The sequence below is a fragment of the Equus przewalskii genome, chromosome 25, assembly GCF_037783145.1.
Source record: "Equus przewalskii isolate Varuska chromosome 25, EquPr2, whole genome shotgun sequence".
NCBI lineage: Eukaryota > Metazoa > Chordata > Mammalia > Perissodactyla > Equidae > Equus > Equus przewalskii.
Genome location: NC_091855.1, coordinates 38,338,400 through 38,354,538, shown reverse-complemented (window position 1 = coordinate 38,354,538; position 16,139 = coordinate 38,338,400). Strand labels below are relative to the sequence as shown.

Below are 16,139 nucleotides of genomic sequence, written 5' to 3'. Positions count from 1 at the left end.
TCCGTTTCTGAGAAGCAATGATTCTGGGACATTTTTTTGATTCATTAAAAAATTAACCATTTCGGTTAGCCTACTTGAACAGGAAAAAGTCCAAATTCCAGAATATCTGACCAATGTTAATATCAAGACCAAAAAAGAAGAAAGAAAAGCCTGTTGGTAACAACGAGTTCCCCCGCAAAGTCACAAGGTAGTAAATTCTCTATCACTCTCTTAGGTTTGCTCCGAAGGGGTCTGCATAGAAGCATTTTGGGGTGGTCTGCCCTGTGGCTGAGTGGTTAAGTTCTTGCGCTCCGCTTTGGCAGCCCAGGGTTTCGCAGTTCGGATCCTGGGTGCGGACATGGCACCGCTCAACAAGCCATGCTGAGGCGGCGTCCCACATGCCACAACAAGAAGGACCCACAACTAAACATACACACCTATGTACCAGGGGGCTTTGGGGAGAAAAAGGAAAAAATAAAATCTTCAGAAAAAAAAAAAGAAGAAGCATTTTGGTACTGAGTACCTCCAGACCTTCCTCTGGGTAACCTCTCACCCTGCCCCATGCACAGCCCCGCTGTGCTCCCCTCCCCCACCCCCAGGTTTGTACTGTTTCACCTTGACCTAGACTAGAGGCACCACCTGGTTCTAACACTAGAAGAGGGGAAGACCAGGGCCAATGTATCAGTTGGTGGATGGCAGCGAGCCCATAAAAAAGCAAAAAAAAAAAAACCACCCCAAAACAAAACAAAAAACCCCTCACATCTGCCAGCTCTTCGCTGCCTGAGCTCTGACATTTCAATGTATTTCTCCTCGTTTCTTCTAGTAGGGTAATGACAGCCTTCACGTGCTGGCAAGTGCTCTGAGGCATTTTTGAAAAGGTTCCCTTTTGGAGGACAAGCTCATACAGAACAATGCTGCCCCAGCAATTCTTCTGCCCTCACCCTGGCGGGGGAGAACCGCCCATTAGACAGGGATGGACACCTGACCAAACCCTGAGCTCCGACTTGTCCTTCTAGGCATGCAGAATTAGGACGGAAAGAGTCACGTCCAGCTCTCAGTTTGGCTCCTAGTGTGACATGGAAACTTCGGGGCTGTAGGGTAGCCCCAGTACCCCACATGGGCCAGAGAGGGGAGAGAGGTGCTGGTCCACAGAGTGAGAGAGTAAAGAGATATTGAGAAAGAAGTGGAGTCCAGAGATGCAGAGAGAGAATGCAGGTGCCAGCATTTTTCCAGGGCCCCATTCCAGATCCTCTGGGGCTGGGCTGCATTCCTGACCATGACACCCTCCCCCACCATGGCCATCCTTATGATACATTTCTGCCCTTTGCTTTTACGTTATCTCCTGGTTGTCAGTGTGGAGATGAGACCAAACGTGACGGGTACAGAATGAGACAAGAACACAAGGGCCACTCATCCATTCCTCCCCATCATTTCTGTCTTTCTCAACGTTTCTCCCTGGGGGGGTGGGCTGCCCTGTGTAAAGGTCAGGAGAGGTTCTGTGAAGAGCACCAGTGCCCTGCAATGCTATGGGGACAGAATGCTATCCTCAAGGGAGCTGGGAGAATGGTGCAAAGCAGCCGGCAGCAAACACACATATCTTTGAAGTCCCCTTAAATAAATGCCAATTTGGTATTCGACTTCATAATACATCCATTTGTTTTCATATAACAGTAACACCCCCTCACCACCAAATCCTCAAGTAGAAGGACTCCCCAGGAGGAGTGCCCTGTTTATCCTGTGACTTCCCCAGCCCTGGCACATGATCCTACTTCCCTGTCCTCCCCCAGCCCTATGACAGATGTGCACCGGGACTGGCTGGGGGTCCTGATACTTGGCAGTGGCTCTCCACATTCACATTATCCTTGAGTTCATTTCATACCAATATGTATCGGGTGGATGTCAAGTTCATCAAAATAGTTTAAGACAGTCTCATCTTCGGTATTGATGTCCCGGTAGTTGCTCAGTGACCGGAGGAACCAGTCTTGGCTGTAGTGGGTCCCTGCCACGACGCTCTCCGGCAGATTCATCACCCGCTCCTTGAGGAACTCATCCGAGGCATCCAGGGCACAGACGAACTCTGGGGAGAGGAAGAAGCTGCTGAGTTAACCCAATGACAGTGGAGCTAACTAGTGGGTGCTGGTGGACAGGACACTGTTTAACCAAAACATCTAGTTACCAGCTGGAACACCTCATGTTGCCACAAATGGCCTGACAAGTTGGCCTTCTTGCTGCCTCTCATGGAGGATAAAAACATGCACATCGCTGATGTTTTCAGAGACTACCCTTTGAGGCCCAACCAGTTGGTCTTTTGTGAGATCTATTATCTTTCTTTCCCTCCCTCCCTCTCATCCTTCCTTTCTTTTTTCTTTCTCTGCTTCCCGCCTTCCTTTTCATAAAAGCAGCAGAAATTGTAAATAGGAAATCTCTAATAACCCTGTGGTGTCTATCCTTAGCCTCCCAGTCAAGTCTCACCTTGCCTCTTTGCCAACCCAGTGTCACAGGCTCTCAGAGACTCATGACTATGAGTGAAATGCTCTGATTGCCTGTTTGCCAAATTAATGAAAACGAGGACTCCTCTTGAGATTTTAATTTTCCATGGATCCAGCTCATTTACTGCCATTGGCTATGAAACAAACATCTATGTTCAATACAACATAGTTGGCGCTTAGTGAATGTTTGACACGTGGATCATATTCATGATGGTGATCATTTCATCGACCTGTGATGTTCTTTTAAATTATAAAAGTACTTGTTTCTCCAGCTTCTAAGACAAGTTCAATGGATATTTTCTGAGTGAATGAATAAATGATTAAAGGGCGGATCAGTGAAACAAACTTTCTAGGTGAGTTACCATTCTCAGATGTTCTCAACAGGACCAGAGTGCACTGGTGGCCAGATCAGTAGCCAGGTGTCTTGAAAATAACTTGCTGCCTATAAGAACCTGGCAAGGGCCAGCCCGGCGGCATAGTGGTTAACTTCATGCGCTCTGCTTCCATGGCCTGGGGTTCGCTGCTTTGGAACGCAGGTGTGGACCTACACACAGCTCATCAAGCCATGCTGTGGTGGCGTCCCACATGCAAAATAGAGGAAGACTGCCACAGATGTTAGCTCAGGGCCAATCTTCCTCCAAAAAAATTAATTAATTAAATAAAATTAAAATATAAGAGCCTGGCAAAGCTTGGGAATGGTTTGATTTTTATTCTGAAATTGTATTGGTTTGCCACATAATAATGCCATTCCCACTTAATTGCATTCTATTAAGGCTTCTTGAGTGGGTGAGAAAAGAAAGTGAACCCGGCAGAGCCCAGAGCAGGGTATGCACGTTAGGTGCGTGGAAGACGTGTGAACAATGTGTTAACAGTGACAACAAAGGCTGAAGACACAGCTGACAGAATAACCTATTGATTCATAACCAAAGTCTGATACGCTACCACTATTCCACCTCTTTTAGTTGAATATAGATTCTCATCTTTGACCATTTGATTTTCATGAGTAGCTATATTTTGAAAAGGAAAGGAGGCATCTGGATGATTCCTCGAATGCTGGTATAGTACTTAAATTGAAATAATGTCAGTAAATTCACTGGAAATTGAATCTGTTTAAGCTCCATGGTGTCAGACATCTAGATGAAAATTTAATTCTGTTAATAATCTAAGAATTTCAAAATATAATACTCTTATCTTCTTTTCCAGTGATTGAGAGAAGGAAGATTCCAGTTAATCAAATATTGTGAATAATAAGTGATATACTTGGCTTCCAATTTTCAAAGAATTTTAATGTGATAAAATATATTTCCCACTATATGGTATTTGTTTTTTTACATCTTTTCTCTTAAATGATTCAGGAAAAACTTCAGGATTTTGCAGTATCTCAAGATATTATTCAGAATGTCTACTGTCCTTTTACTGGCTAACTGTGGATGGCAAGCAATAGATTTCTGCCTGGTAAGGTGATACATAACAAGGAGGTCACTGTATTTCGCTATTTGGAGTCATGTGAAAACCTGTATTTTAACAAAATTTCCATATTCCAGGTAGGTACAACTTCAAACTTGTCTCCTTCAACTAGGAGATCTGAAAAGAATCAAGCTGGACATAGGCTAACAGCAGTGGAAAAATGCAATGATTTACCAACAAGAGATAATACCACCTAGGAGTGGGTTACCGTAGATTCGAATGTTTCATCATTCAAATCAAGCACTGACCGATGCTTGTTTTAGTCATGCTTTTTATTTTCTGTATCTAACGATGTTTTGACATCTTGGGGGGTACTTACAGACCCAGGGAGAGACTGCCCCTTCCAGGCCTAGCTAATACCTAAAGATGGTAAACAACATGCTTGGGAGCATGCCTTTCACAGGTGAGTCAACCAGCCCCTTTACATAACTCACACACCAAGCCAATATTTCCCCTGCCTTAAGTCATCCCAGGGCCAGGTACCAGACAACTAGAAGCCAAAGCCCACTGGAATTACTCAAATTAGCCAATTCTCTAAAAAAGCTGTCACCTCCGCCCTGCCTTGTCTTTCCCATGGAAACCCCAATAGAGACTATGTCCAAGACTTTCCCATCTCCTGCGTCTGCCTCCTGACCAAGCCTGGTGCCTCCCCGTGTGGCCCTGCATGGTGTGGCATGCCCCCCTCGTCTGGGGAAATGTGAGTAACAAATTCTTCTTTCAATGGCATTAACCTCTCATGTCATCACTCAGTCACCTCCATAAACTAAAATTCCAGGGTGCAAATGAGACGATGCTCTAATTTCTTTCAGGAAGATAGAAAATGATGACAATTTCTGGAAAGAGGGTAATTTACTGAGAAGAGATGAAACATTCCAAATATATTACATCTGAGACATGTTTGGACTGTGTCTAGCAGAGAGGGGGCAGTCCAGGGGACCACGATTAAGCATCATTCATCATTCTACTTCTGAGTCTCCATTTCCTTATCTCAGGGAGGGGTTTCATTAATTCTGTTTTTGGAAGCAGTGGAGTGAGAAAACCTGAGTTTGAATTTAAGCCCTCCTATTCACCAGCGAAGTGGACTTGGAAAAGCCTCTGGGCTTCAGCTTCTGGATCAGGTAAACATGAGAGTAATTCCTGATTTGCAGGGTGGTGGAAAAGTGTGTGGTGCTGGTCACGTGATAAATGATCAGTTAAGCTGAATTTTAAGCTGCCTCAGCGAGAGCATGAGGATTTATGACGAGGTTTGCAATGAATGAATATTGCGCAGAAGTGATAAACTCTCATAAACTGGACAGACCTGATTTTTCAGAGTAATCAACTTTACTTTTTAACCTTTTCTGAGGCTAATACATAAATTAATGGGAAATCTGAGACAAGTCATCCCTTTGGCATTTCATGCGCCTGCCACAAGTTTCAGAGCCCTCAGGCAAACAATAAATATCCATCCCTGACGATGACTGCTTTCTGGTGGTCTCAGTGCTTCCAGAAGCTTCCTTGAAAGCTGTGCCTGCACCCAGAGGAGGAGAGGATTACAGCCATGAAATGACTCCCCCCGGGGACTTTGACACAAGTGAGCAGGCCCTTCTGAGTTACAACCTTGTGCTAAGTTGCTGAGAATAGCTGTTGTTGTATTTACCAGGTGACCAAAAATTACTTTCTACGATTACACCTCATGTGAATCGATTTTAAAAAAACTTTTTAAAGTTCACGGCAAGGTCACAAGAAATGCCTGCTAGATACTCAGTGTATCCTTTTTCGTGGAATAAGTTGTTGACACTTTGCTTTCAAGGGTACATTGTGAAACCTCTGTATAAACATGTGATAAAACAGTGAACTGAAGAGCTTTTCACCCAACGAGTCTCAATTCTGGATTCTGGATGTCTCCCGGAAAAGATGAGGACATCGCTAGCACCTAAAATACAGGAAGGAGCAATGATCCAGTCCCTGGTGGTCTCACCAACGGACTCAGAAGTCAGGGCATCGCCAGGCTACGCGTTGTTTATAACAGGTGGGAGGAGCAGAAATGAACATTCTCCAGGGGACTTCTGTCCATTTCAGAACTTTAGTATCCCTAATATTTACCCCCCAATGCATTCTCTAGTCTGGAAGTTTGTGTTTAAGCATATCGTTCTACTTTTTTCCTAAAAGACAAGATCTACTTTATTAACATGAAAAAGATGGTTTGGGTACAAAAGAGATATCGAATGGCATTCCTTTAAATATGACCTTGGAGAAATATTTTCAACTTACCAGGTATGATTAGTCTATCAAAGGGAAGCATTTTGCCTCTGACCTCTTCTTCCTCCTCCTCATCTTCTTCTAGTAAAACAAAATATACATCATCATGTTTATTACATGTTATTACATGGATAGCTCGGCGAAAAATTCACATATTTTTAACTCAAACTTACGATTGAACAGGTCTTTGGCTTGGTCGTAGGTCTTTGGGAACCCATCTAATACATAACCTTGATTCCTACAAGGCATAGATTTTAGCTTTTCTTTTATAAATCTAATTATATATTGATCTTCTAGTTGGCCTAATAAAAAGAAAAAAAATATTACCGTGGAGTCACATTTTACATAGGGGTTACCTTCTAAAGTCATCTCAAAAATTGTTGTGTAGTCAAAGTTACCATGGAAAATCTCTTACTTTTCTCTTAAAGTTAAAAATCTGTGGTTCTGTATTTTGGACATGACACATGAATTCTGAAAAAGTAGGAGAACCCAATGAGCTTGTCTACAAGAAAGAACAGGAGCAAATGCTCTTCTTGGCACTTCCAGAATGCTCTTCTGGGGTCACAGCTTTTGGGTTAAGTTGACTGAAGAGTAAGTAGAGAAATCCAGAGTGTTCCCACTTGCCAATGGAGTTTACTCCATTCTGTTTTGATATTATGCCGCTTTAACCTTAATATATAGTAGTAATAAATGCTTCCGTTGTGAGAGTTAAGCGAGATAGTATTCACGTGTGTTGCTAACGTACAATTTATTCATAGGAGGTGCTCAATAAATATCTGCTGCGTTTGAATAAAAATAAAGCTTGATCTGACCCTCACAAACCCTGTTCTCTTCAAAGCTGTGGAAAAGAACATGGCGCCCCTGCTCCCTGAGTTTTCTCACCTTGGCCCCGCTGGAAAGTTCTCTCTCAGGCCCTGGATGCCAGGTTCCTGCAGTTGTTTGGGGAGTTTGTTCTACAACTGGCACAGCGGTTAAAGGACAACACAACGTAGCTCCACCACAATATTCATTTATCATTCCATGGTAATTATTGGACACCTGTCACTTCTAAGACACAGCCCTGCCCCTACGTTGCTTAGTGCACACAGTACAGTAACGTAAGTTTGGCAAGTTTGAGAAGATCTCCAAAGCTCTTTCTAGGGTATGCACTGTACTTTTAGTTTATCAGGGGGCCTTTATATAAAATAAATAGTTTTGGGCCTTTTTTTCCTACCATTCTATTTTTTTTTTTTTTGAAACCAACTGCAGTGTGTGATTTTTCTCTTTTCTTAAAGATTGGCCCTAAGCTAACATCTGTTGCCAATCTTCCTTTTTTTCTCCCCAAAGCCCCAGTGCATAGTTGTATATTCTAGCTGTATGTCATTGTAGTTCTTCCATGTGGGATGCTGCCAAAGCATGGCTTGATGAGCAGTGTGTAGGTCTGTGCCCAGGATTCGAACTGGCAAACCCTGAGCCACCTAAGCGGAGCACATGAAGTTAACCACTCGGCCACAGGGCCGGCCCCCCCATCATTCTATTAAAGACAATAAAATGATTTAATTAAAACACCTCTCCTGGGCCAACCCCGGTGGCCAAGTGGTTAAGTTCAGCGAGTTTCACTTCCATGGCCCAGGGTTCGGTTCCTGGGTGTGGACCTACACTGCTCTGTTAGGACCATGCTGTGCTGGTGGCCCATATACTAAAAAACAGAGAAAGATTAGCTCAGGGCAAATTTTCCTCAGCAAAACCAACAAATAAACAAACAAACAAACACCTCTCCTTTCTTCTATCTCTCATTGTTATGTGAATCATTAGACAGTAATTGATTCTTTCAATTAGACAATAATTGTGTCTTTCAGAAATTTATAGCAGAGTAAAAAAGAAAAATAATCAAAGGTATTATTTAACATAATAAAATTCCTTGAAATGATTTGACATTAATTCCCAGGAAAGTTCTTAATAGCGCAAAGAAATAAAGCCAAAAAAAAAAAAGTCAAAGGATTCCCTAATATTCAAAGACAAGTTTTATCGAAGCAGTCTATTTTCAATTTTCAAAGGCTTCGTTGGTAAGGCGGAGGCACAAACCCAGAAGTCTGGCTTTGGTCCCCTCCAACGCAACCCTGGGTTTCTTTCAGGCAGTGGGTTCTGCCATTCGTTTCTGTTGGCCTCAGAACATAAGTGTTCAGGGTGCAAGAAGGGACCTCCAGCAGCGGTGAAGGATAACTGAGGACTGTGAGCGCACAAGGGGCCAAGCGCAGGGGCCTTTCTCTGGAGAACACTGACCTGAGTCGGCGTTGAGTTCTTGGCAAGGGGACTGTCATTTCTGCTTTAAAATGAATACTGGACAGCCTTTAAAACTCACGGCTGCTTCTTCTTCTTTGAAAATTTTAAGTCTATCTTTCAAATACCAGAAATGTTGAAAATGCTACTATTAACCCATATTCATAATCACTAAAACATGGTTTAAAAATAGATAGCTGCAACCAAGTTTTAAAAATAATCCACGGACAGTGTAAACACCAGGAAATGCATACCTTCACAGCCGTTTCTCCCACCCACTTTTTATTTTCAAACTCACAGACAAGTTCAAAGACTATTTTAATGGTCACCTGGAATGCCACCAGCTAGACTCAATGACCCCACAGCGCTTTTGAGATACATAAGGAGAGCACAAAGAATCCTAGCTAGCGCACTCTGGGCTGTAACCACGCCCCTGCCTCGGCTGCACCATCAGAGGCTCTTCCGAGAGGACTAATGAGTAGGACACGGAGGTGCCTCGCTGGGAGGTTGTGAAACTTGTCCTGCTAGAATCATTGCAATCATATGCTAACCAGTTGGGTCAGATGAGGGAGAAGCGAGCTAACCCGTGTCCGCCTGCTGTGAAATTGCTATTGTAGTTCCGTGCAGTGGGTTCAAAGGTCTTGCTTTATCCAAACATAATCGAGGTCCATGTTCTAGTTTCAGGTAAATATGAATAGGAAGGATTTTTGGACCGACTTGAAGAAGACAAAAATACCTTCCTAAGGTTAAAGGGGATGGAATGGACTGTTCCAGCCCTGTGGGCAGCGGACGGGTGGGCATACCACAGGGAGAGGGGAGACGGAGGGATGCTTGCTGTTCTGAAGACTTTCCGTTCCCCCAAAGACCACTTCCTCTGCTCCCTCCCAGGGCCTCTCTGGAGAGAGGCTGCTGACCCAGTCTGACCTCTCTTGCATGTGAGGGAAGAACAGAGTCTTCTGCCAAGGGCAGGCTGTCCTTGACCTTGGGCGCTGCAGTGACTGTTCTCAACTCGGTACTGTCTATGCTATAATTCTTGTTCTATGTGGTCACCTCCCTGGGCATGAAAAGAGCACAGTCAGTACTTCACAGCGTCCTATTACATGATGTCCTTGGATAAGACTTTTCGGTCCTTGCTATGTAAGTCTCTGCCAATACGTATTGTCCAGTGTTTGTCTCATCCTGTTGGCCTGAATAATAGACGTTCTTGCCTCTCCTCCAAGGGCGACATAGTTCACTGCCCCCAGAGCCTTGTTTCTGGCCTGATACCTCAAGCTTCCAATGTATGCATACATGGCCATGTATACCTGGATTCCTAAAAATTCCAGTCCCCAGCCCTTAACGTCGCTTTGCCTGATTTCCTTCCACAGGTGTTCTCACAATGGAATGTCTTATCTTGGGTTTTTTCTCTTCCCCCAAATGGTGGGAGCCAGGACTCTGTTAGACTCTAAAACCTGGACAGTGACTCGTAAATGTCTCCTGGGCGAGATGGAGACAGTGTTACAGCTCCGAGTATTAATTTGTGTTTTTTTATATACCTTCCTTTTCCTCCGGGAAATCTCTGGAATTGTAAATTCCATTTCCTCATGGCCCAGCCCACATCAAAGCAGAAACCAAGACTCAGATAATCAGATAATTAAGTGGACACTCAGTGTATGGGACAAAACCACCTCCTCCACCCCCAAAACCAGACTGGAGTGGGGGAAGGAGGTGGAGGGGTAACCTGGGCCTCAGAGGAAAGCATGGAGGGGGTGGAGTCCTTGAAGATGAGCAGCTGGGAAGGGGACCACCTGGGTGATGGGCCAGAAGGCCAGAGAAGGGGCGGGCAGTCCAGGGCAGAGCCTCAGGGGAAGGCGGTGGGCAGTCCTCAGGGGGTGGATCTGTGAGGGGCCCACAGAAGCACATCCCCAGGAAGGAGCAGCAAGCGCCCACGCCATCCCATCGGCCCCCCAGGGCCAGTTTACACACCTCTCCTTCTCCCCTCATCCCCACCTGCCCCAGCCCAACCCTGGAGGATCAGAAACAGCCACCAGCAAGATGGGAGGAGTAAGTAAGAGGAAAAAACACAAACGTGCTTGAGGGGGTGGCCAGGGGTGAAACCCTACTGAGTAAGAGTCCAAGCTGTTGGTCACATTGGACCCGTCTACGGATGATACTAGTACAACCAATTTGATGGAGGATCTCCACTAACTATAGAGATGAAATGGTGGGGCTGGCCCCGTGGCCAAGTGGTTAAGTTCACACCCCTGCTTAGGGGGCCCGGGGTTTTGCTGGTTCAGATCCTGGGCGCAGACCTAGCACCGCTCATCAGGCCATGCTGAGGTGGCGTCCCACACAGCACAACCAGAGGGACCTACAACTAGAATATACAACTATGTACCAGGGGGCTTTGGGGAGAAGAAGAAGAAGAAAAAAACAAAAAGATTGGCAACAGATGTTAGCTCAGGGCCAATCTTAAAAAAGTTAAAAAAAGAAATGGTTTTATTTTTCTAATAACTGCTACTGTTTTCCTGCTGGGTAGCAAGCTCCCTTACAGACATGTCAGTTCAAAACCCAGTTTGTGATTCTTTGATTAGAATGGACTTTTTAAAACAAGAATCAGCAAAGAGGCTACTCACTTATCATCTAAAAGTTGCAGTGGGACCCGCCTGAAATTCCGCCGAAGGGTGGGGAAAGAATGAGTCCAGAGTTTGAGTTTAAAGTGACACTTGACTGTGATTACTTTGTTCAAAAACCTGGTTTATATTACCAAGCGAGTAAGACAATTTTTCCATTTATTTGTATTTCTTCCTACATGAATTATGGGTCCATGTTATTCATTTATTTTTTTTTTTTTGTATTTAGGATTTACTGATTTTCTTATTAGTTTGCTTGAGCATTTTATATACTAAGGATATTAACTCTTTGTCATATTGGTGGTGACAAATAAAAATGGCAAGCAATAGGATATATTGGAGCATATGAGGAAGCCATTTCGTGTAAACCTAATTTGGCCTGACCTCCAAAAGGGCCTGACCGAGGCTGTTGAGCACACATTGTATATCTGCTTTAGAGATTCCCTATGGCAAGAACAAAGGCCCTTGAGATAAAGGTGCAACTTCCCTCCCCCTCCCAACGTTGGAATTTCCTTAAGGGTTAAGCATCTTTCCTTAGGCTAGGAACTGATTGCTGCGCTCACCTATGACCACCCAGCTCGAGACAACAGCCTTGCCTCCTGCTAGGCCCTATGAGATAGCAGACCCGCTACCTGCTGTGTCCATCAAGCACTGTGCCAACAGGGCAATCTTGTGACTATTGTGGGAGGGACATTTCAGTCATATGTGAAACGTCCTGTTTGGGGGTATACAACCACTCTGTATACCTCACTTCTTTGGTGCCCTTTCTTCTTTTGGGAAGAAAGGCCCTGGGCCATGGTCCTCAGATTTTAGTTCAGAATAAACTCACCCAAATTTTCATTTATAGATTGGTTATGGATTATTTTCGTCGACGGTGGCAAACATTTTTCTCCTGGCTTACCCTTTGCCTTTTAAGTAATGATTTCTGATGCTTATGAAATATTTATGACTACACATTTGATTTTTTTTTTTTTAACTTAGGTAGTTCTTTCCCATCTTATGGTCAGATAGTCACCAAAACGTTAATGGTGATTTTTTTTCCTGGGGTAGGAGATTATGAGTGAGATTTCTCTGTGGTTGTTATAATTTCTGTACTTTACTTTTTCTAGCAAACAGTCTTTCATAACAAGAAAAAAACACTGTTAACCAGACCGGCGCAGCCCCATGCTGCGTGTGCGTTACCCGAGTTCTGCTCCATGCTTTCTTTGATGCCGTCCAAGAGCTCCTGCGCGTCTTCCACATTCTCCTCTTCCTCCTCCTCTTCACCTTCTTCTTCGCCTTCCCCTCCATCTTTAGGTGCGACAATCGCCTCCTGCATACCACAGGGATATTCAAGTTGGATGATGCCTGCGTTGATGCGCTACTCACAGATCCACTGACAAGTGATCCTGGAAAAGGCTGGTACCCAAACAGGGAACGTGCTCGAGACAGGCGTCGTGCGTAAGTTGTCAGGATGTGGGTATCTGCAAAGATGGATGACAGCCTCGAGGCTTTTCTTTCTCTATTTGAGGAAAATAATCTATTTCTGTGCTAATGCTGGAACTGCTTAAGAATCAACACTTTTCTAGTGTCAGGTTGTACCTTACTTGAAGGAAACACGTTTTGTAGAAATCAAGACTTTTAGTAATCACTTATGGAAATGTAGGTCAGTATCTACCATTCCCAACAAAATGATAAAAAGCAATTAATTGGGGAGAGGAAGGGGAGACAGAGCAAGGAGGATTTTTACGGCAGCGAAACTACTCTATATGATATTATAATGGTGGTTACATGTCACTATATATTTGTCCCAAATTCATAGAATGTACAACACCAAGAGTGAACCCTAATGTAAACTATGGACCTTGGGTGATAATGACATGTCACTGTAGGTTCATTGATTGTAACTACAGTCATGCATCACTTAATCATGGGGATACATTCTGAGAAATGAGTCCTTAGGTGATTTTGTCATTAAGCAAACATCATAAGGTGCACTTACACACACCTAGACGGTACAACCTACTACACACCTAGGCTGTATGGTACTAACCTTATGGGACCACCATCGTCCATGTGGCCCATCGTTGACTAAAGTATTATGCCTCGCACGACTGTCACGGCCTACTCTGGTGGGGGATGTTGATAATGGGGAGGCTGTGTGTGTTGGGGGGCTGGCGGGCTAGTGGATGCACAGGAAATCCCTGAACCTTCCTCTCAATTTTGCAGTGAACGTAAAACTGTTCCAAAAAAATAAAGTCTTTTCTTAAAAAAGCAGTTAATAAACAGTCTGATAATACCCTGAGATACATACATCAAGGAGAAAAAAAACCTCAGAATGTTCCAGTTGACAGAGAGAATACAAGATGGATTTTAAGCAACAGCTGGAGACAGACTAAATTTCAACGGCAACCCATGAAAGGCGCTTCCATCTCACAGAGGAAAGTCCTGTGGGATGCTGTGTTTTCATAACCGGGGACAACAACAAAATCCAATTAAAATAATAAATCTCTTTGGAGGGTGCCATGTAAAATTAGTGGCTTCCTTATTACAAAATGAAGAAAAGCATTTTTTTTAGAGATTGGCATCTGAGCTAACATCTGTTGCCAATCTTTTTCTCTTTTCTTTTTTTTTCATTCTTCCTCTTCTCCCCAATTCCCCCCCAGTACCTAGTTGTATATTCCAGTTGCAGGTCCTTCTGGTTGTGGCATGTGGGATGCCGCCTCAGTGTGGCCTGACGAGCGGTGCCATGTCCGTGCCCAGGATCCGAACCGGCAAAATCCTGGGCCACGGAATTGGAGCGTGCGAACTTAACCACTCGCCGACGGGGCCAGCCCCCAGACAAGCATTTTTTAAAATAGAAAAATTCCCAGTAACGTAGTTAAAAGTGTTACCAGTTTTGCTATGGCTTCGGAAATGACGTCCTTCAACTTGATGTGGTGCAGTTTGTAGTGTTTGGACAGTGCTTCAGCAATGCTGGATTTTCCCACAGCAGGAGGCCCGAGAATGCAAATCTTGATGGGCTGAAAGGAGAGAATAAGGTTCATGTAGCGAGCTCTGAACCATCTGTAGCCCGTGTTTTATGTTAGGGGTGTGCCTTCTTGAAAGTCTCCGGATCGGATCCTGCAGGCTAACTCTCGCGCCTCCCTCAAGACTCCAGAGTCACTTCCTCCAGGTACTTAATGAGCAGCTACTATGTGCAGGGACCTGGGCATGGCGGGGATACCACACTCAACAAGAGGTGCTCAGGGATACCTCCAAAGTACTAAAAAGCAGTGTTCGGGTATTACATGCTAACAGTTTCACGCTTACTGTGTTACTCCTGTAAAGATAACAAAGAAAGAGAAGAATCTCTGGTCCGGTGTAGAGGGTGCTTGATTTGTTGCCTCAGGAATATTGTTTCTGGACTGAACTTTGTCTTTAATTATACTTTCCTTTATAACACAGTTAATTTATTCCAGTTTTTAAAAATACAAATTTGTTTTTTTTTTTAAAAAGCCACCATTTCTTCTGCTGAAAAACTTGCTTGAATGCAAAAGAAGCTCGGTCATCTTCATAATCAGTGAGTCAATGTCTACTTCTAACAGAAATAAAAATATCAGTAACAAACAGTCATATCTTTCAATGTGGTCCAAACAGTGGTGAAACTGAGAGGTCTAGTATTTTGCAAGACAAATTTTAAAATTTAAAAAAAGTTTTTAAAAATCATGCCAATGCAAAGGATTTCCATTGGCAGAGTGCCCGTATGATTAAAGATTACATAATTTCATCCACGAAGTTGGCTATTGGTATTATGACTACCATTTGTCAGGCGAGGACACCAAGGCTGGGAAGGAAACAGGCAGGGACGTTGCAGTGGTGCTGGGCGAGGAGTGGTTCCTCACATGACTGGTTCCACTGGGTTAGGGACAGACACTTTCAGGGGGATGGGAACCTCCAAGATGGCAAGGAGTGGAGGGAGCAGGTGTCAGGAAAGCAACTCTGGAGCTGAGTCTGGATGGGCAGGGCTGGGCTGCTAGGTGGCCTTGGTGAATGCTGAGGTCCAGCTGTCAACTGAGCAGGTTCACATGCCTCGTGCTGTCCACACACCAAGGGCGGATCTGTCTCCTGGGATAGGCTCGCCTCATCCACATACAGAACCAGAATGCCAGCTTGTTCACTTATAATGAGAAGGATGACTGCCAGGGAACTCAGCACAGTCCAAGCGCACACGTCTGGGACATTTACTCCCTCAGGGCAGGCGGGCATGGAGGGTTGCTGATGGGCTTTGATCAGAATGAGGAGAGCTAGATGAACGGATGTGTAGCGGCATCAGGTCAAAGTGGCTTGATGCATCTGTCTCTGAGACAGGGACAACTTTGCTTTGCTAAAGCAACTGGGATGGTGGAAGCCCTAGGCTCAAGGCTCCATCTTTTTGGATGTTGCTGGTATGTCACTATCTACACTGCCCTCAGGAGTGTTTCCTGTTCTATGCTACTATGCTGACCAGTGCCCCGAGAGATGGATAGACTGTTTAATTTTTACACATGCTTAGTCTTTCCTTATTCCTTCTAGCATGTTCTATCCCATCTTGTTAATCAGGAACCATATGGTCTCTTTTTTTTTTTTAAGATTTTATTTTTCCTTTTTCTCCCAAAGCCCCCTGGTGCATAGTTGTGTATTTCTAGTTGTGGGTCCTTCTAGTTGTGGCATGTGGGACGCCACTTAAGCATGGCTTGATGAGCAGTGCCATGTCCGCGCCCAGGATTCGAACTGACGAAACCCTGGGCTGCCGAAGCAGAGCGTGCAAACCTAACCACTAGGCCACGGGGCCAGACCCAGGAACCATATGGTCTCTTTAAGGCGTCTTGTCTTATCTCTACCCTAACTGTGGGTTGTTTTACAGTTGGCCCCCAGAGGACAATAGCAGTCTACCCTCCTGAGTTGGGGTGATGTATGCCCTAGGGTAGTCTCCAAGAACAACCACCACAGGTATCTCAGATGCTTAAAGGGGTCATTGTTCCTTTTGCTAAGCGGTACATCTTCTACTTATTTTTAGTGAGTAAAACGTTTTTCAGGAGAACCTGGTTCTGAGGATATAATGGCGACACTGTACCTGCTTGTATGGAGTGTT

At 44.4% G+C, this 16,139-nt stretch overlaps 1 protein-coding gene across 2 annotated transcripts in view; it reads right to left on the bottom strand.

Moving 5' to 3' along the window:
• AK7 (adenylate kinase 7) overlaps positions 1–16,139 on the bottom strand; it is a 59,625-nt gene that overhangs the window by 4,210 nt on the left and 39,276 nt on the right. For both annotated transcript variants that reach the window (XM_070594630.1, XM_070594631.1), the window contains exons 11-15: positions 13,921–14,049; positions 12,230–12,359; positions 6,350–6,478; positions 6,189–6,257; positions 1,859–2,056 (exon numbers count right to left, since the gene is read on the bottom strand). In XM_070594630.1, the coding sequence (XP_070450731.1) occupies positions 1,859–2,056; positions 6,189–6,257; positions 6,350–6,478; positions 12,230–12,359; positions 13,921–14,049 (655 nt within the window). The remainder of the gene's footprint in view (positions 1–1,858; positions 2,057–6,188; positions 6,258–6,349; positions 6,479–12,229; positions 12,360–13,920; positions 14,050–16,139) is intronic.